Raw genomic sequence first — 20,839 nt, 5'->3', positions numbered from 1 at the left:
ATTTTTGACAACTAAGAAAACTTAAAGTTAAACCCCCCCCCAAAATTTTTTTTTAATGTGTATTTGCCTGACTGTACATAAGTGCACCACATACATGCACTCCTGCAGAAATTGGAAGAGGGTGTCAAGTTGCCCCTGGAACTGGAGTTATAACTGCCATGTGGGTCCTGAGAACCAAATCTGGTCTTCTGCCAGTACTTTTAACCACTGAGCCATCTCTAGCCCTGTAACCCAAAAGCTTTAAGTGTTGGTATGACACAAGTTGAAAATTCAACATTTTGAAACTGTCTCATGCACAAAATTATTTAAAATATTGTATAAAATCTTCATACTATGTATATATGATATACATGAAAGTAAATTAATTTCACATTTAGACTTGATTTCATTCCTGAGATAGTTTATTTTGTATATCCATATACTCTCCAAATCTAAAAAATGTTCAGAATACAGCCCCAAGTATTTTGCATAAAGGATATGCAACCTGTGTATTAAAAAAAAAAACCTTAGTTGCTATGAGATGGATCAGTGGTTAATAGTACTTGATGTTCTTCCAGAGGACCCAGGCTCAGTTCCCAGCACCCACATGGCAGCTAATAGCTATCCAACTCCAGCTCTAGGGGATCTCATAGGCATTGCATGCATGAATACACTTACGTACATGCGCGCAGTACACTCATACACATAAAATAAAAATTTTAAAGAAAAACATGTAAAACCTCATATGGTGAGGCCAGTGGGCCAAGAACTTCTTTACCTACTCCTAAAATTCTGCAACGTTCCCCAGGCATAGGCTTTCTCTTTAACCCTCAGAGACTTCTGTCTCCCCAGTCTATAGCTCTTCTCAGCCCATGTCTGTGCTTGGAAGGTTGGTCTGAGTTTAATATCTTTCTGAAATATGTGTTGTTTTTTTTTTAAACATAAGCACAATATGAATACCTTTTCTACTTTCTTCCTTCCCTGCTAGGAGATAAGTGAAGGTAATAGGGAGCTGTTTATTCTCTGCTTATTTTCCCACAGGAGCTCTAAAATAATACAGAAAGTTTGTTTTATTCTGCTTTGTGACAAATAAACCCAGTGGATAAAGAGAAGCTAGTTGATTGTCAGGATAAAACCAAAAAGGGGGTTGGGGTTTCTGAGCACAGCTGAAAAATTCTAGGCTCTCCATACAGATGCTTTCCATCTGACCTCTAGCTTCCTTTCTAGTCTGTCCCTGTGCTGCTGCAGTGTCTTTGCAGATGCATACACAGGAAGATATTCTAAGTTGGAACTGTTAAAAGGGTTTTTAACCATAGCAACATGCTGGCTCTTCATAATAAGGTTCTGTGTAGTTCCTTTAATATTGTGCATGAGCCAGCTGTGGTGGTGTTTGCCTTTAGTCCCAGCACTTGGGAGGCAGAGGTAGGCAGATCTCTTGAGCTTGAAGACAGCCTGGTCTATATAGCAAGTTCCAGGCTGGAGGGCTGCATAGTGAGACCCTGTCTCAAAAATACCACACACAAAAATTGTGTATGAGCAAAACTCTTGTGCATTAAACTCTTTTGACCTAGTCACCTACAAATCTACAATATCATTGCTTTAATCAGAAGATGGAGTGAATGTGCAAGGTGGTTCCTTTTTAAAAAGTAGTCACTCTAGGGGACTAGAGCGATAGCTCAATGGTTAAGAGCACTAGCTGCTCTCTCTTGCAGAGGACCTGGGTTCGATTCCCAGCACCCACATGGTGGCCAACACCTGTTTGTAACTCCAGTTCCAGGGGATCCAGTGCCGCCTTCTGACCTCCATAGGCATTGCAGGACACAGGTGCACTTACACAAATGCAGGCAATGCACTCATTCACATAAAATAAAAATATTTTATTAAAAAATAGGCACTCTAGGGGCTGGGGAAATGGCTTAGCGGTTAAGAACACTGGCTATTCTTGGAGAAGACCCAGGTTAGAATCCCAGCACCCACTGTCTGTAACTCCAGGTCCAGGGGATCCAATGGCTTCTTCTGTCCTCTGCAGGCATTGCACGACATGGGTGCACTTACCTCCATGCAGGCAATACACGCATACACATAAATTTTTTTTAAAAAAAGGTCACTCTAGAGCCGGGCATGGTGGCACACGCCTTTTAATCCCAGCACTCAGGAGGTAGAGGCAGGCAGATCTCTGTGAGTTCAAGGCTAGCCTTGTCTACATAGTGAGTTCCAGGCCAGCGGGGGCTACAGGGAGACCATGTCTCAAAAATAACAAAAAAAGTCATTCTAAAAAAGATGGGGTTCCCTTTCCCTTTTTATGTATAGGGATGCCTTACTAGAGAGTCCTCAGAGCTTGGGATGCATATGTGTCCTAAGGTACCTACACCTCGCAATTCAGAAGGGCAGGGCCTATGCTCAGTAAAAAGCCATGGCTGAAGTGTACATCCATCCTGTTAACAATACCCAGTGGTTCTGGTGTGGGTTGTCCTCACCAGTCTGTAACATAGGAGTTGAATATTCTTTTCTATTAAGCTTACTGTCTTTCCCCAGATAGTGTGATGCTGCCTGGGTGGGATCCACACCTTTGTGCATGAATCCTGAGTCACTGTATGGAGGTGGTCTTGACCCACCACAGCTCGTGGAAGTTTCTTGCTGCTATGGAACATGGCACAGCCTTAGAAGAATGGTTTCTAGGGGTAGTAAGGACTTCTGATTCTTTAAGATTCCCTCAGCAAGTAGGGATGGTCATGCCGGTAGACATTTTCAGCCTGACAGGTTTTGCCATCATGTTTAAAACAGACCATTCTCACCAGTGGTGCTCACCATACCAATCCTTAGTATTCTACTAATCGTACTGAATAGTTGAAAAAAAAGACCTCTGTGCCTTACTATGGCACTGTGAAGCCTCTTTATTTTCTATGTTTGAAAGTAAAATTACTGAAAAGTTTCTGGTATATATCTTCAATTCTGTGGAATTATCAGTGAATGAAACTGTAATATGTTTGCTTTTAGAAGCCTGAAAAATTATAGTGGGATTTCAGTTCCTAAAGTAGTTTATATAGTGAGTGTTTGATTGCTGACTAGAACATGTTGGAGGCTAGCCAATAATTATTGCAGCACTGGTATTGATTTATTGAGGAAAAGAAGAATACAGTGTTTCTATCTCTGTGTTCTTCTAATCATGCTGTGTATAATTTACTGTATGTCAGTTTACCGTTTCACTAAATATTGAATAATACTATAATTTTAATCTAAGCAATATAACAAAGTTTACAAATTCATCAAATGAAAATGGTTTCCTTTTCTATAAAGCAGAAAAATAAAATGCTTTTGGCACTTCACCATCTCCTGTTTTAATGTGACAAACTCATTTTACAGATTGTTTTATAGATAGTTTTTTTGTTTGTTTGGTGCAAATATTCTGGAAGCAGGCTTATCAGTAAACATTGACTTTGGTAAACTTTTGCCATAGGCAGCTAATCCAGGTTGTTTTCTGGAAGATTTTGTGAGGTGGTACTCACCCAGGGACTACATTGAAGAGGAAGTGACTGATGAAAAGGGCAATGTGATTCTGAAGGGAGAGCTGAGTGCCCGCATGAAGATCCCCAGCAACATGTGGGTGGAAGCCTGGGAAACAGCTAAACCAATCCCAGCCAGACGCCAGAGGAGGCTATTTGATGATACACGAGAAGCCGAAAAGGTAATGGGAGTTTGGGATTTCAATACTAGAATGGTAATTATTAAATCTTAGATATGAAACTTTATACTTGAAGAGCAAATCATTGAAATTCAGTAAGTCTTTGTATATCTGATACTAACATTTAAGATTTTAAAGCTAGTTGCAAATAGGCCAAAGACAAGACAGATGTAGTTTATATAGAACTCAACTCATACATTATACTGTCTCACACTTTGTATCAGAATTGTTAATGAGAAATACAGAGATCAATGTACATGAGTGATGTTCAAACTTGTTCAGTGAAAGGGGAGAAACCCCAGCTAAAGAGATGACTCAGCTGTTAAGAGCACTGGGTGCTCTTTCAGAGGACTCAGGTTCAATTCCTAGCACCCACATGGCAGTTAACAACCGTCCATAACTCCAGTTCCAGAGGAACCCAATGCCCTCTTCTGATCTCTGTGGGCATTGCACAACACGGGTGCACTTGCACACATGCAGGCAAATATACTCAGACACATAAAAATAAATATTTTTAAAAACAAGATAAAACTGGTTTTAATTCTTGAGGATGGTGGCACCTGCATGGTTCCTGATTGCCCCTCACATTCTCTTCATGAAACCAGTACCTTCAGAGATAAAGATTACAGAGACCTGCAGATTAACAATAAGTAGAGAAATGAGCCAGATTCCAATGAATTTCCCACTGCTGAAAGCTTGTAGATATAGCAGTTAGGGGCAGGAATCCTTAAGGTCATGAAAAGGGATGGGGAGCTACCTTGGTCCAAGGTACATTACAGTGGAGCCTTGGAAAAAATCTGTTATTTTCAGATGCTACATAATGATGCTTCAGTCATAATGGACATTAGATAGTAGGGTAGTCCCAGAAGATTATAAAGTCCTGTTGCCTTGCTTGTTATAGCCATCAGAACATCATAGGGCAAGGCATTTATATATACACTTATATTTGATGCTGCTAGTGTAAAACCTGTGCTGATAGCTTCATAAAACTAGAACAGATCTAACCATGTGTGAACATATCTGGTAATAGACACCTGTGTTACTGGTATGTATATACTATATTGTTTACTATAATTTTTTGTTTATATTTTACTATAATTTTAAAGTATACTTCTATTTACTAAAAATATCATTAAATGATGTATGGCTGCATAGAGAGAAAAAGTAATACCTCTTAGGTACATAAAGGTAAGTATGAGGGAAAAATTAAGGATTACACAGAATAAAAGAAGACAGTTAACTTCCCACTGCCTACTTTCCGTCAAAGAAATTGCAGAAGATGACACTGTCCAACTGTGGTGACTCTAGAATAGAGGAGGCAGAGCACATACATACAGAACTACTTTCAAAAGCAAAAACTGGTATGGTCTTGAATGCTTTAAATGCCAGCACACTCGACACAGAGGTAGGCAGATTGAGTTCAAGCCAGCCAGAACTACATGGGGGGAGAGAGATAAAGGTCCCTTGTGCTGCTTAAGGGAACAATCTGCAAAGAGGACATTATAATTTTAAATACATGTGCACCTAGTTTCATAAAACAGAAACTACTAGATGTAAAGGTAGAGATTAAGACTAATGGTATGTGACTTTAATAACCTACTGTCAGTAAGAGACGGGTCATCTTGATTAAAAAAAAATAGAAAAACATCTGAGTTGAGTGATGTCATAGATCAAATGGATTTTACAGATATCTACAGAGCATTCCATGTAGATATACATTCTTAGCAGCCAGTGGATTTTTCTCTAGAATATATAATAATAGGACACAAAGCAAGTCTTAACACACACAGGACACAAAGCAAGTCTTAACATAAAGTCTTAAACTTCTTATGAAGTTGAAATAATTTTTTGTTTTCCATCAAATGATGATGGAATAAAACTAGAATGCCATAGCAGGAGAAATGGCAGGACAAAAACATACTCAGTGACGATTGAAGAGGACATTACTGAATGATGGTGGATCAACAACAATAAAAAAAAATCAAAATAGAAAAGTAGTTTGTGCTGGATAGCTAGTGTCAACTTGACACACCTGGGTAGGGGGAGCCTCAGTTGGGGAATTTCCTCTATTGGACTGGCCTGTGGCCATGTCTGAGGGGCATCTTCTTGATGAGTGATGTGGGAGGGCCCAGCCCACTGTGGGTGGTGCCGCCCCTGGGCAGGTGGGCCTGTGTTGCATAAGAAAGCAGGCTGAGCAGGGGTCAGGGGAGCAAGCTGGTAAGCAGCATTCCTCCATGGCCTGTGCTCCAGCTCCTGCCTCCGGGTTCCTGCCCTGAGTTCCTACCTTGGGCTTCTGGATGAACTGTGAGCCGAGATATGTAAGTTAAATAAACCCTTTCCTCCCCAAGTTGGTATTGGTGAGTATTTTGTCACAGCAATGAAGAAACAAACCAGAACACAGTTCTAGAATGAAAATTAAAAACATAAAACCTGTGGGATACAATGAAAGCAGCCCAAGAGGTAAATTTTTAGTTACAAGTACCTACATTAAAAAGTCAGATTAAAAATAAATAAATAGATAACAGTGCCTCTTAGGCCTTGGTAAAAGGACAACTCAGCAACAGTAGACTGAGTCAGGGCAGAAACAGCATGAAGAATCAGTGAGGGGCTGGAGAGATGGCTCAGTAGTTAAGAGTATTTGTTGCCTACAGAGGATCCACATGATAGCTAATAACTGTCTATAACTCCAGTTCCAGGGGATACCATGCTCTGTTCTGGCTTCCACGGACATTGCACCATGTAGGTACACTTACATACTCATACACATAAAATAAAAATAATAAAATATTTTAGAAAAGAATCTGTGAAACAGATTTATTCTTTGAAAAGATAAAACAAGATTGATAGACCTTTACTTCAACTTTAAACTAAAAGAGAAAGATGGCTCAAACTAATAAAATTAGAAAAACAGATATAATAGACACCAGTGATGCTCAGAAAATCATTTGGACCCAGCTTAAAAACTACACTAAAACCTAAAAAGAAATCAATGAGTTTCTAGATGTATATGATATACCAAAGTTAAACCAACATGAGATTAACAATCCAAGCTGATCTGTAACATGCAATGAGATTGTAGCAGTAGTAAAATATTATCCAATTAGAGTCTAGACTCTGATGGATTTAGTCTTAAATTCTTCAAATTTTTTTATTTTTACATTTATTTTGTGTGTGTGCATGTCTCGTAGCATGCTTGTGAACAACTGAGGAAGACACCTGATAGCAGTCTGTGGTCTACAGAGGCATGTGCATACAGTTGAACATGCATACACGTCCACATAAAACATTCACCTTGACCAAGCTGGTTTTATTACAGAGATGTGTGGATGGTTCAGCCTTTGCAAAACAGTAAGTATAGTATGTCACATAAATGGACTCAAGGACATAAATCCACATGATCATCTCAGTAGACATAGAAAAGACTAACATCCCTCCATGATAAAGTCCATGAAGAGATGAGGAAAAGAAGGAACATACCCCAGCATAATAGGTATATTTATAGGTATAACAAGCCATGAAACATATACCAAGTGGGAAAAACAAAGCAGGACCAAGCCAAGAGTACCTACTTTTTAAAAAATATTGTGCTTGGAACCCTTAGTTTCAGGCAATTAAAAGAGAATCAAAAGTAATACAAATTAGAAAAGAATCCAAGTATTATTTGCAGATGATATGATTCTATACATAAGAGGCCTTAAAGGCTCTACCAGAAAACTCTTAAATCTGTTAAACACTTTCAGCAAACTGGCAGAATACAAAATGAAGACATAATTAAGACACAAGGAGCCTTCCTATATTCCAGTGACAGTGACAAACATGCTGTGAAATTAGGGGACAATTCTATTCATAATTGCTTCAACAAGGATAAAATACCTTGGAATAAAACCTAACCAAGGAGGCTGGAGAGATGACTCAGCAGTTGAGAGTACATGCCGCTCTTGCAGAAGGCCTGAGTTCAGTTCCCAGCACCTATATCGTGGCTAACAACCATCCATAACTCCAGTTCCAGGGAATCCAATGCCTTCTTCTGGCCTCCATGGGCACTGCATGCAGGCAAAACATGAATATACATTTAAAAAAAAAACAATTAGGGGCTGGCGAGATGGCTCAACAGTTAAGAACACTGGTTGTTCTTTGCAGAAGACCCAGGTTTGAATCCCAGCACCCACATGGCAGCTAACAACTGTAACTCCAGTCCCAGGGGATCTGACAGGCTCTTCTGACCTCTGCAGGCATTTCATGACACGGGTGCACTTAACCTACATGCAGGCAATACACGCATACACATAAAATAAAAAAATAAGAAAGCCTAACCAAGGAAATAAAAGACCTCTTCAGTGAAAACCTTAATGTTGAAGAAAGAAATTGAAGAAGATATTGTATAGAAGATAAGATTTTCCATGCTTGTGGATTGGAAAAATTAGTGTTTTGAAAATAGCTATACTACCAAAAGCAACCTACAGAGTCAGTGCAATTTCCGAGGCTGTAGCTATAGCTTAGTGGTAGAGTGTGTGCCCAGTATGTCTCCAGGACTGCTCCCCATGGAAGAACAAAGAGAAATCAGTGCACTCTTCATCAAATTTCCAATGGCATTCTTCACAGAAATAGGAAAAAAGATGCTACAGTTCACATGGAGTCACAAAAGACCTGACAACAGTCAAAGCAATCCTAAGCAAGAATACCAATGCTGGAAGTATTGCTGTAGTTGGTTTCAAGTTATAATACAGAGCCATAGTAACAAAACAATATGGTGGGCGTGGGGTTGTAATTCAGTAGACAGTGTGCTTGCCTAGCATGTGTGAATCCATGAGTTCTGTCCCTAACATCACATAAAACCAAAAGTGGTGGTGTATACCTTTACTATCAGCACTCGGGAGATAGGCGCAAGAGGATTAGAAGTTCAGGGTTGTCCTTGGCTACATAGGGAGTTTAAGACCAGCTTGAACTACATGAGATATGCGCCTCAAAAAACAAAACAAAACAAAACATGATATTGACACAATCAGACACACAAATCAATACAATAGAATAGAGAACCCAGATCAAGCTCCTGCATCTCAGTCATAAGATTTTTTTTCTAAACATGACAAAAATATACATTGGAGAAAAGACAGCCTCTTCAACAAATGATACTGGGAGAACTGGATATCCATGTATACAAGAATGAAAGTAGATCCATGTCACCATTTATAGAAATCAACTCTAAATCACAGACCTTAATGTAAAACCTAAAACTTTGAAATGGTTAGGAAAAGTAGGAAAAACACTTGAGGATCTAGGCATAGGCAAGAACTTTCTGAATAGTCACTTAAGAAATAATGCCAACAGTTGACCAGTTGGGACCTCATGAGACTGAAAAACTTCAATCTTCACTAGCTCCACATCTGACAGAAGATTGATATTTAGAATATACAAAGAACTCACAAAACTAAACAAGACATCACCCTAATCAATAAATGGGCTAATAAAGTAAAAGCAGTTATTGACTATGGGTGGTTGTGCATACCTTTGATTTCAGCACTTGGGAGGTAGAGACAGGAAAACTTTGTGAGATCGAGACTGGCCTACATAGTGGGTTCCAGGCCAGCTAGGGCTACAGGGAGACCCTGCCTCAAATAAACAAAGCAAAACATTGTAGAATGAAAGCCCTCTGCTTTCCTAATTTGCATGTGTAACATGGAAGCAGAAAAAAGTATGAAGATGCTCATCACAGAGTGCAGTTCCTAAGTGCTGTCAGTGGCAGACTTTCACTTTTGCCATGGCTGCTGCTTACATGGAGGTGGTGAGAGCACTGCTCTCCACCTTCCTGTGAGCCAAGCCTGGCCTCTGTGCCCTGGGGATGCTGCTTCATTTTTGGACCCTGCAGTAATCTATGTCTTTTTCAGGTGCTTCACTACCTGGCCATGCAGAAGCCCGCAGACCTCGCTCGGCACCTGCTGCCTTGTGTGATTCATGCAGCTGTTCTCAAGGTAAAGGAGGAAGGTAAATGTCCTATTTATTAGTCAATAGTTTATTTCCAAAACATAAGTATGTTTGGCGCTATTTAATAATGGCTTTGATCTTTTCCAAAAATAGAATGTCTGGAAAACATTTCTTCCGTTAAGAAGATTATAAAGCAGATCATAGCCCATTCCAGTAAAGTTCTACATTTCCCCAATCCTGAAGATAAGAAATTGGAAGTAAGTTTGACAGTATGCTAAGAGTTCTCCCCCACTTGGCAGTGATTACTTTAAAAAGACAATGTCTCTCTGTAGCCCTGGCTGGCCTAGATCTCTCAGAGATCCGTGTTCCTCCTGAATATGTTTTTTTAATGGTTTTTCATTTTTTTATTGGGGGGAGTGTGTGCAGAGTACAATTTGCAGGAGTTGGTTGGTTGTCTCTTTCCACCATTTGGGGCCCACAGCACTCAGGTCATCATGCTTGGTGGCAAGCACCTTTACCTGCTAAGCCATCTCACTGTCCCCTGAAGGTGTTTTTAAAGACTTTGTATTTTTGCTGTCTCTTAATGTTTGTGTCTCCCGTTTCTACCATTAGGAAATCATCCTTCAGATTACTAATGTAGAAGCTATAATAGCCAGAGCCCGATCCCTAAAGGCCAAGTTTGGAACTGAGAAATGTGAACAAGAAGAAAAGGAAGATCTGGAAAGGTAATTGTTGCCTGAGTACCTCACTTTGTCTGCAGTGGGAAAAGCCACTAGTCTTAGAAAAATGGTAAGAGCTCTGTGACTGGGGAATGGTGGCTCATGGCTGTAATCCTGGCACTTTGGAGCCTGAGGCAAGAGGTTTAAGGCCAGCCTGGAATATATAGTGAGTTCCATGTGAGTCTGGGCTATGTAGAGAGACCCTGCCAAAAACAAACAGCAAAATGAAAGAATTCTGCTCTTCTGACTAGAGATGGAGCGACACTTAATTCTCCTAGAGTTAGAACTCTGCTCTGAGTTCCTGTCGGTGTTTCCATCGTTCCCACTTTCAGAATGTCTCCAGGAGTGTTTAGGGTGTTCTGCTCCTGGAGGTGTGGTGCCTGGGGTTTCCTGGGCAGGGGCTGTTAACCCATTCGCTGACAATGCTCAAAAATGTAGTTGTATGTTCAGAAACTGCAGATCTGTTAGCATTCCTTGTTACTTTATTTTGAAAAGTACTTGTGGTAGCAGAGGGCCTGTTATGAGAGCATTTGGCCTGTTAGTGTGAGACTCCGCCCATTGTTTTTTCCATTACCTGCAAGGTCAATACTGCTTTAATATGTAAAAAGGTGTTTCTGGGGGCTGGAGAGATGGCTCAGCGGTTAAGAACACTGGTTGTTCTTGAAGACCTGGGTTCGAATCCCAGCACCCACATGGCAGCTAACAACTGTCCGTAACTCCAGTTCCAAGGGACCTGACGGCCTCTTCTGTCCTCTGCGGGCATTGCATGACAAAAGTGTGCTTACCTACATGCAGGCAATACACCTATACACATAAAATAAAAATAATTTTAAAAAATTAGGAAAAAGTGTAAAAAAATTTGTTTTTAAAGAATTTTTTTTCTGTTAAAAGCAACACATGAGCCTATAAATCCATTGCTCCTAAGCACCCTGTTGCATCTCGCTTCCTAGACCCCATGATGCCTTTGTTCAACATTTAAATGACCACTTATCAGAGGTGCTAAGAAAGATTCATTCCTTAATTGAAAAGTTGAAATAAGTAACAACAAAATGTAAATTTAGCTGGACTTGGTGGTAGCTGTACCTTAATCTTGGTACCTGTAATCTTAGCACTCAAGAGGCTAAAGCAGGATGATCATGAGTTCAAGACCAGCCTGGACTAAATAGAGAATTCCAGGTCAGCTGGGACTACAGGGAGACCCTGCCTCAAAAAATATTAAAAAAAAAAAAAAAGGCCAGGCGGGGTAGTGCACGCCTGTAATCCCAGCACTTGGGAAGCAGAAGCAGGAGAATCTCTGTGAGTTCCAGGCCAGTCTGGTCTACATAGTGAGTTCTAGGACAGCTCGGGCTACAGGGAGACCCTGTCTCAAAAAGACAAAAAAAAAAGTGTTTCTGAACTAGCTTGTCTAGTGACTTGAATGTCACAATTTTACCATTCTCATCTACTTTTCCATGAGAAAAAGGCATTATTGATGCCATGATATTTGACAAAGTATTTGCTACAGCTTTCACTAAGAAGCTGTATGAATTTTGTATCTTTCATTGAATGAAAATTTTGCCCAGCTCACTTTGCCATTGAAAAGTCCTTCAAATAAGCAGTTCTAATTCAGGGATTCATTTCTCAAATAGCTACATGTACCACTGAGCAGACCATGTAGGGCTCTGCCTTTCCTCCCATTCTCACGTTTGCCCATGTTAAGTGATTCCAGTACCCAGTGGCTCAGCTTACTGTGGCAACACTGCAAAACATATTTAAGCACATTCACATTCCTTCAAAAACAAAACCAGGAAATACCTGTTACTGCTTTGCTGAATAAATAGAACTTGGGTTTGAATGTCCAAAGAGCTTTATAAAATCTTATACTTAATATTTTCTAAGCTTTTAGTATAAAGCAAATAGATTGAATTTTAATTTATGTGTATGAATGTTTTGCCTGCATGTATGTGAGTGCACCACATGCATGCAATGCCCATGGAGGCCAAAAGAGGACATCAGATCCCTTGGAACTAGTGTTATGGATGGTTATTAGCCACTGTGTGGGTGCTGAGAACTGAACTTGGGTGCTCTGCAAGAGCAGCCGGTAGTGGTAACTGCTGAGCCATCTCTCCAGACCCACAGGCTGAGTTTTATGTGTGCACATGCATATGTGTTACAAGAGGCCAGAGGACAACTTCAGTGTTATCCCAGCAGTGCTGTCTGACTTCTTTAAGACAGGGTCTCTCACCAAACCTAGAGCTTACTGATGAGGCTAGACTGGCTGGCCAGTGAACACCAGGGATCTTCCTCTGTCTGCCTCCCCAGCACTGGGATTACAAGCATGCTTACAGTGCTTGGCTTTTTTTAGTTGGGTTCTGGGCATTGAACTCAGGTTCTCATGCTTGTAAGGCAAACACTTTACCAACTGATGCATTCCCCACCCCTCCTTTTATTTACTTATTTGTTGTTTGAGGAAGGATCTCATGTATTCCAGGCTGGCCTGAAACTGGCCATGTAGCCAAGGATGACCCTGAATGCCTGATCCTGATACTCCTACCTATCCCTCCTGGGTTCTAGGATTGTACACATTACATGCCATGAATACTTTTCTTACACTTTGATGATAGAGGCTTTTAAATATTTTTTTATGAAAACAGTTGAAAAAACTTTAAGACTGTCAGCTGTGTTAATTTTATTCCTAAATGTCATGTTCTATGAAATTTCCTATGAAGTTTCTGCATCAGCACGGATGGGTTTAAAAGGATTTGCCAACAGGATCCACCCTGGATGCAGCCCTAACTGCCTAAACAGCCTCATTTTTTTCCACTTTTCCTCTGCTAGGTTTGTCAGCTGCCTGCTAGAGCAGCCTGAAGTGTCAGTCACTGGGGCAGGAAGAGGACACGCTGGCCGCATCATCCATAAGCTGTTTGTGAACGCCCAGCGGGTATGTGAAATTCCTTCCTGGCTGTTAGCACTGCCCACTTTGCCCAGTATGGCATGAGTCCCATACAGCTGTTGGAAAGAAACAGGACTTCTATGATTTTGAGATTTTCTACATAAGTAAAATGATATATATTCTAAACCTTAATTTTGGAAAACAGAAAGATTTTAGATATATTGTTCTAGAAGCTAGAAGGGACTCATTTAGCAAGGCATAGAGCTCTGCTATAGTAAAACATGTTTACAGCTTTCAAATTAGAATAGAGCTCAGTTTTACCATCTTTAAACCCCAGGTGTTTCGAAGTGACTTCACAGCTCAGCCTAAATTATAAATCTAATTTCTCTGGTAATAGTGGAGATTTTCCTGAAAGGAAATCTTAGGACTATGGAAACAGGCTTCAGCTAACAGCCCAATTTGGAAAATTATCTTCATCATTAACTCCACTAATGAAAGTGGGAGGTTAAATTATATAGTACCCTGGTTACTGATTAAGAAGTGCTGGTCACACATGTATGCTCCATGCACTCACTGGCACCCGAAGGTGATTCTTGTATCAGAGCATATTAATGAGATAGGGTCCCCCCATAGCCCCAGCTGCCTGGAACTTTCTATGTAGACCGGGCTGGCCTCGAACTCACAGAGATCCGCCTGCCTCTCCCTCCCAAGTGCTGAGATTAAAGGCGTGTGCTGCCACACCCGGAGTCTGGTGAAAGTTTTATGATGTACACTAAAATATGGATTCTCCTACTTGGATCAAGATGACACTAAAAACACCCAGTTCAGCCTTCAGAGGGTTATTCTCAACATAGTAAGAATTTTCCTTGTTGTACACATGGGCTAACAGTATTATAGTCACTACTGAGATACTCAGAATCATAAGTCAAATATATTGTTCCGAACTTTTGTCAGTAGCTAAAAATTGATACTATTTATGGACTATCTCCCTAAATTTTTCAAGCTAAAGACTGATGTTTTTTTCCTTTGCTTATAGATTAGACTTCTAGGAAACAATTTTAATTTCATTTTTGTCTCTGGCTTGAAACCAAGACTGGACTCTCAGGCTTCGGCGTATTCACCAGCGTACTACACAGAAGCTCACAGGCATCCTTGTTAAGCCCTGACATGAATTGTCCTCATATTGCAAAAACTCTTTACTCTGACTTTTGTATGTGTGTTGAAAGGCTTTAAAATAGGAAGTGTTTAGAACTTTGAATGCTGAGTGCCACTTGTTTTGGCTAGTCAAAATTACTCCCCTAAACTGGAAATAGCCTCCTCAGTCCCTCCCCTTGACAACATAGCAACTAGAAAAATAAAAATTACATAATCCTGTCAGCGTTTAACATCTGTTGCATACAAATACATTTTCTATAAAAATAGGATATTAATGTGCTTTATTATTTCCCATTTAGGCTGTTGTTTATCATCTGACAGGAATATGCTGTTTTTCTAGGGTCCTCTTCTTTATGGACCCTGAAATTGTGAATTAATCGTCTAGCCTGGTAGTGAGTCTAGCCTGGTAGTGAGTGCTTTCAGCTCGCTTAAATGTTTTTAACTCAGCTCTTAACTATCTAGCTTCAGTGCGCTGTTTTATTCACGTAATTTTTCATGAGACCAATTCTACTAATGAAGTTTTTTGTTGCTGTTTTTGAGACATGGTCTCCCTGTATAGCCCCAGCTGGCCTGGAACTATGTAGATCAGGCTGGCCTATTATCTCACACATATCTGCCTTAACTTAAATATTTAGAACTTTAAAATTGTAAACTATAAGGTCAGTGAGATGGCTGAGTGGGTAAAGTCACCTGCTACCAAACTGATGCCCCGAGTTCAGTCCCTAGACCTGACATGGTGGTCTTCTTACCTCCACATGAGCACTGTGGCATGAGCATATGCATATTCATGCCCCCCCCCACATAAAACGAACAGTAATAAATTTAATCATGACTCTACAGGATTTGGTATGTACACATTTAAATGGACTTCCATAAAAATGACTGGATTCTGCTTCAGTCTTGCTAAAAGCTGAATAACTCCTAGATGCCTGTTCTCAATTCACTAGTTAACCTGTCAACCATGAACTCCTTTTTAAAGCATCTTCAGAAAGTGAGGCTTTTCAGTCATTTCCTCATTAAATGACCCTGTACATTGCCTGTTGGACCATCAGATGCAGGAGCCGAGAGGCGTCTGCTGTGTCGACAACCTGGGTGGTTTGGTGCCATCAGTATTCTCAGTGGAGTCATGCCCCTGATGCAGTGCATGCTGTCCCTGACGTTGTCTTGAACTGCCCGCTCCTTAACCACCTCGCTCGTTCCCTTTCATCACTCTTTCTTTTCTCACCTTTCTCAAGCTGACTGAATCTTCAGATGAGGTAACAAAATGGCCTTTGTCCCTCATAGTTCCTCGTCCCCTGTCCCCCCCATACTTTTAACTCCATAAGGTCATCTGAACTAACCGCCTCTCTAACGGGCTAGATTTGGCATCCCCTCTTGGCTGTTCAGCTTAATGTGACTTCATGTTTCCATTGCCCAAAGTTTTCCAGAGCGATGGCATCATGAAAGAACCATGATCATAGTTTAAATGAAGGCTCCAATTGGGGTGCATTTTGTGCAGTTTAATGTTAAAGCCTGATACTTTGAATACTTTTCTTTTGTGGCCATTGCTGTGTGGATCTGTCAGCTGTCACATTAGCTGCCCAGCAAACAAGGCCAGTGCTCCGGGTTCGAATTTGGCAAGTGAACCTTATAAAAAGGATTGAGAGAGTAGAGATAAAAATCACCTTTCCAGACTCAGAGCAGCACTCCTTTCTGGCCCGGGGAAGTCTGACTTGGACTTGAGTCACTGCCTGAAGAACTGCAGTCACCAGTGCAGCTCCATGAGTTCCGATGCCACGACACCCCTGGCTTTTCAGAGCAGAGTGCCTGCAGTCCCCTCTGCCTGTCCAGCGCTCCCGCTCGCACTCACGAAGTTTTCAGCTTCCTGCTTTGTTTTAAAGTAATCATAACACATAGTGGACATAATACATTTCTGAGTGATGTAGGACATGTGTGTTTATCGTGTTTAGTCATCCACCCTTCAGAAGTAGTTTTGCGTTTGACTTGTTACTGAATTCGGCATTTGGTTCTGTTCAGGCTGCAGCGGTTGCTCTGCCAGAGGAGGACGTGAAGCGGCCTGGCTGCCCTGAGGAGAGAAGACAGAACTCAGTGTCGGACTTCCCACCTCCTGCAGGCCGGGAGCTCATCCTGAGGGCCACTGTGCCACGGCCAGCGCCCTACTCCAAAGCCCTGCCACAGCGCATGTACAGCGTGCTCACTAAGGAAGACTTCAGACTCGCGGGTGCCTTTTCCTCGGATACCTCCTTCTTCTAGGCTGTGGGAGGGACAGAAGGAATGAGGGAGCTCCTGCCAGGACGACTTAAGCACCACGAAGAGGGCCTTGCAGAGAATAGCAGGAGTCACCAGCATCCAAAGGCGTCTCCAGCACCACACTCACAGGTTTAAGGTGTTGAAAGACTTCTGCCTGGTGGAGCCTCTGTGTTGGGGACACCCCTGTGATGGTCACCTGTATGAACACTGGCAGTTTTATTAGTATCATGTACCTGTTCACTCAGATTCTGGGTATTTTGCTGGTAGCTTCTAGTCCCAGAGTCTGTTTGTAATTTTACTCATGTGACATGCTGTTTACTCAGTCATCTGGTGATCAGCTTTATTATGCTAATTAACTTTGATGAACATTTGCAATATTCTAGGAGAAAGCCTAGAATTTCAGTTTGTTTTTCCAGGTAATCAAATGTTTTTTGGGTTGTTTTTTTTTTTTTTTTTTTTTTTTAAACAGAGCAAACAGCCATACTTTCAAAGGCTTTTTTTTAAACTGACTTTTATGTTAGTGCATATATTGATTTTCATAGTTGTCATACTTTTTTGTCTTTTTGAGACAGGGTCTCCCTGTAGCCCCAGCTGTCCTGGATTCACTATGGAGACCAGGACTGGCCTTGAACTCACAGAGATCCACCTGCCTCTGCCTCCCGAGTGCTGGGACTAAAGGCATGGACCACCACGCCTGGACATGTATTCCTTTTATACATGCAGTGTGGCTCAGATTAGCTGCATCCGTCTTTGTCATGTAAGATCTGTCACTTTGTTCTCCTTTCTGTTGCTGTGTGAGTAGCCCAGGTGCACATGGCCGCCCTCTGTGTGCCATGCACTTTACTTCTTGGTGTTGCTGGCTGGGGATGGCATTTGATGAAGATGAGTAGATGCTGAAAACACAGCCTTGGAATATAGATTATCATGAAGTTAGTGAAATTTGGTGTACAGACTGATGGGTGCAGAAGAGCTTTATGCACCAATTTGCTGTTGAATTGTTATAAATGATGTGGGAGCAGTAGCACCCACACTTCCAGTTTTGAGGATCAGGATATATGTGCTGCTGTAGGCCCTCCGTTTCCTAATTGTAAATTATTTGGGGACCTAAAATTCTCACTTGAATCCAAAGTAAAAATTGGTAATGCCGAAGTGTAAATTCTACCTGTGTACTTTTAAAGTACTGAATTGTACAAACCCTGTGATTATATACATTTATCTGTATAGTGTATGTAGACAGATGTCTATATGTGAATAGGAGGGGCTAGGTTCTCCGCCCTGCTTCCATTCTCTCCCTACCCTGGCTTCTCAGTGCTTTTCTCTAAGATGCTGCACTTGGCTTCTGAGAAACCCCACAGAGGCAGGCCAAGGCCCTGGTAGAAGATGCTTCTCTCGAGGGCAGTGTCTGCTTTCCTAGGTTTCATGACAGAACTCTGTGGTTTCAAAGTTGGTCTTAAAACGTATTGTTAATAAAGAGAACTGGTGTTTCCGTGGCTCCTTGTGTTACTCTCCTCTGAGGACAGTTCCCTGTTCCTCACTCTGCTCTGCACTGAGTCAAAGCAGTGTCTCAGCAAGATCTTCATGCCTTTTTAAGTATAGTTTCCTCACTCTAGTTTATGGTCTTAGTGTTGTTCATTGAGACATTTGGAAATACCGACTGTATCAGGCAGTGACACAGGGACACAAGTGTAGACAACAGCTGCCATGTGCCCCTTTCCTGATCTTCTGTAAAAGTGGGGAAGGTTGAACTGATGGTACCATAATGTGGGGACTAGTCAGCTCAACAGTGATGCCATGAATTATGGAGCACAGTCAATATAGTGGCATGGCTAGAGACCCTGGTGCTTCACATGAGCCCACTCACTTGTGTTACTAGTGACAGCAGAGAGCAGCAGAGGCGGTGATTGTGCCATGAGGAGAAAGCATTTGTCAGGCCCCGGGAATCAAGGCTTAAGGAATGACACCAGAGGGTGACCTGTGGCATACATGTACAACCCCCCCCCCCCATTTTATTGTAAGGATGTTAATCTGGGTGTGGTGGTACACACCTTTAATTCTAGCACTCAGCAGAGACAGGAGGATCTCTGTGAGTGCAAGGCCAGCCTGCTCTGTATACGAAGACCCTGTCTCAAACAGCAACAAAGATTATGTTGGGCTGGAGAGATGGCTCAGCGGTTAAGAACACTGGCTGTTCTTGCAGAAGACTCAGGTTCGAATCCCAGTACCCACATGGCAGCTAACAGCTAATTCCAGTTCCAGGGGATCCAACAGCCTCTTCTGTCCTCCGCGGGCATTGCACACGACACGGGTGCACTTACCTACATGCAGGCAATATACGCATACACATAAACACATTTTGCAGGACACTTTCTCAACAAAGACAAGTTGCTTAAACTGTACAAAGGGCTGAAGCTTGGTCGTATAATGCTTTGCCTAACAGGTAAGGCCTGGGATCCTGTCCCCAGCAACAGAAAAAAGAAAAAAAAAAAAGGAAATCAAAACTATTATGGCACAGTGTTATAGTGATTAATGTGAGAGCCACGCAACCATTCAGTGTCTGAAGACTATGGCTTCCCAGATCCTCTGTCTTTTACCCTTTATGTTAGACTTTCCATTCCTATGACAGATACCCGATCCAACTCCAAGTTCCCCAGCCCCTGACCAGTTTGTAAAGCATCTCAGGGAGGATCTAGGGCCCATGGTAGCAGAGGTCTCAGTCTACCATGGAGAAGAGGGTGTGGCAGAGGCTCACATGCTACCCGATAGCCAGTGAAAGAGAGAGGAAGAGGGAAGGAATGTGCCCACAGATCACGGAATGATGCCCCTCATGCTCAGTTGGGCTCTTCTCTTCAGCTTTTCTGTAAAACTCCTCTAGATACACCCAGGGCTGTGTGTCACCAGTCTCCTAGCTACTTCTCAGTCCAGGGAAGTTGACCATCACAATAATTGATATGCACAATTTCCCTTCTGGGTCCCAGAAGGCTTCAGGGGGAAGGAGTTACACCCAAGGCAGAGTCCACATGGAGGGGTGATGAGGGGTTGTTATTAAGAGAAGGCACTGACACAGAAGCTGGGGGCAGAGCCCAGAGTACTTTTAGCTTTTCAGGCCCTGAAGCAGCCTGCAGGCCCCTGTCCTATGGCAGATAGGCTGTGGGGAGGGGGGTTTGGTAGAGGAAGAGGTCTACTCTCCAGGTCGGTGATAAGAATTTCAGTCAGGAAGCTACACAGCAAGTAACCCCAGCAGAGAGCAGGCGTCTTAACATACAGCAGTGACAACAGGGACATTGCATGGAGGTGGGCATGAAGGGTGCCCTGGACTCCCACTGAGACCCTGAGGGGCAGTGGCTGGAAGAGGTGAGGTACCATCCACAGTGCTATCGAGGTTCTGTGTCCTGTAGTAGCTTGGCCCTACCCAGTGGTCCTCACTGTAGGTACTAAGGCCTATCCCAGCATCCATGAGCTCCAGTGTTACCAGTGTGTCATTGTGCAACAGGGAGTGGGCCATTTTGCTGTATCTGTCTTCTATCAGCTGACACTAGACACATTTGATTAAGAGATAGTGAGGTGGTTTCTGCCAGTAGCCATAGGGACTGGGAGATCAAGTGATGGACCCTGACCACAACTCCAAGTTCCCTAGCCCCTGACCAGTCTGTAAACAATGACTTGCCAGGACCATTTATTCACCCTCTTCTTTCTCAACCCTTTTTTGGCCCAGATCAGGCTTTATTTTTACCAGAGTTACATAAGGAAGGAGCTACATTCTTAGTAACCCACTGTCACTCTTCTGCGTTATCTTACCCACATGAGAAATGGAAATATTTTTAGAGTGTGAATCTCCCAAACGTTCTCAACTATTCTGGGACTGTAGCCTTCGAGGTGAGGGAGCATCTGGCTGTACCCAAGTTAACCCAAAGGCTCAGAACCTGGGCTGGGACCTATTTGGTCCCAATGGCATGGACTCTTCTCTGCACAGGGTGGTTCCACTGACCCTCCACTGTGGTGTAACTAGCATTCTGATTTTCAAGGACCCGGAAAGAAACTGCTCTATTACTTTTTTTTTTTTCTCTCTTAACATAAGATCTGAAACTTTGAAATTGCTAGACAAAAGTATAGGCCTTAAAAATCCTAAAATCCTCAAGATAAGAGACCCATGCAAGGATTGTTTTTAAAAATAAAAAGTAGCACAAGAAATCCCAAGAATTGATGAACAGGATTATAGGTAATTAAAATTCTAAGCAACAAAAAAAGCAATCTACTAGAAGG

At 42.0% G+C, this 20,839-nt stretch overlaps 1 protein-coding gene across 2 annotated transcripts in view; it reads left to right on the top strand.

The window, feature by feature from the left end:
* Rab3gap1 (RAB3 GTPase activating protein catalytic subunit 1) overlaps positions 1-17,039 on the top strand; it is an 89,884-nt gene extending 72,845 nt beyond the window's left edge. For both annotated transcript variants that reach the window (XM_008832451.3, XM_029563234.1), the window contains 6 exons: positions 3,437-3,664; positions 9,547-9,643; positions 9,737-9,840; positions 10,196-10,308; positions 13,120-13,222; positions 16,346-17,039. In XM_008832451.3, coding sequence (XP_008830673.1) covers positions 3,437-3,664; positions 9,547-9,643; positions 9,737-9,840; positions 10,196-10,308; positions 13,120-13,222; positions 16,346-16,582 — 882 coding nt within the window. In that variant the 3' untranslated portion in view covers positions 16,583-17,039. The remainder of the gene's footprint in view (positions 1-3,436; positions 3,665-9,546; positions 9,644-9,736; positions 9,841-10,195; positions 10,309-13,119; positions 13,223-16,345) is intronic.
* Positions 17,040-20,839: the final 3,800 nt, after the last annotated feature.

This window comes from Nannospalax galili, unplaced genomic scaffold (assembly GCF_000622305.1).
Source record: "Nannospalax galili isolate Female #2095 unplaced genomic scaffold, S.galili_v1.0 scaffold995, whole genome shotgun sequence".
Classification (NCBI taxonomy): domain Eukaryota; kingdom Metazoa; phylum Chordata; class Mammalia; order Rodentia; family Spalacidae; genus Nannospalax; species Nannospalax galili.
The sequence above is the reverse complement of the archived record's forward strand: the minus strand, read 5'-3'. Positions and strand labels throughout refer to the sequence as shown.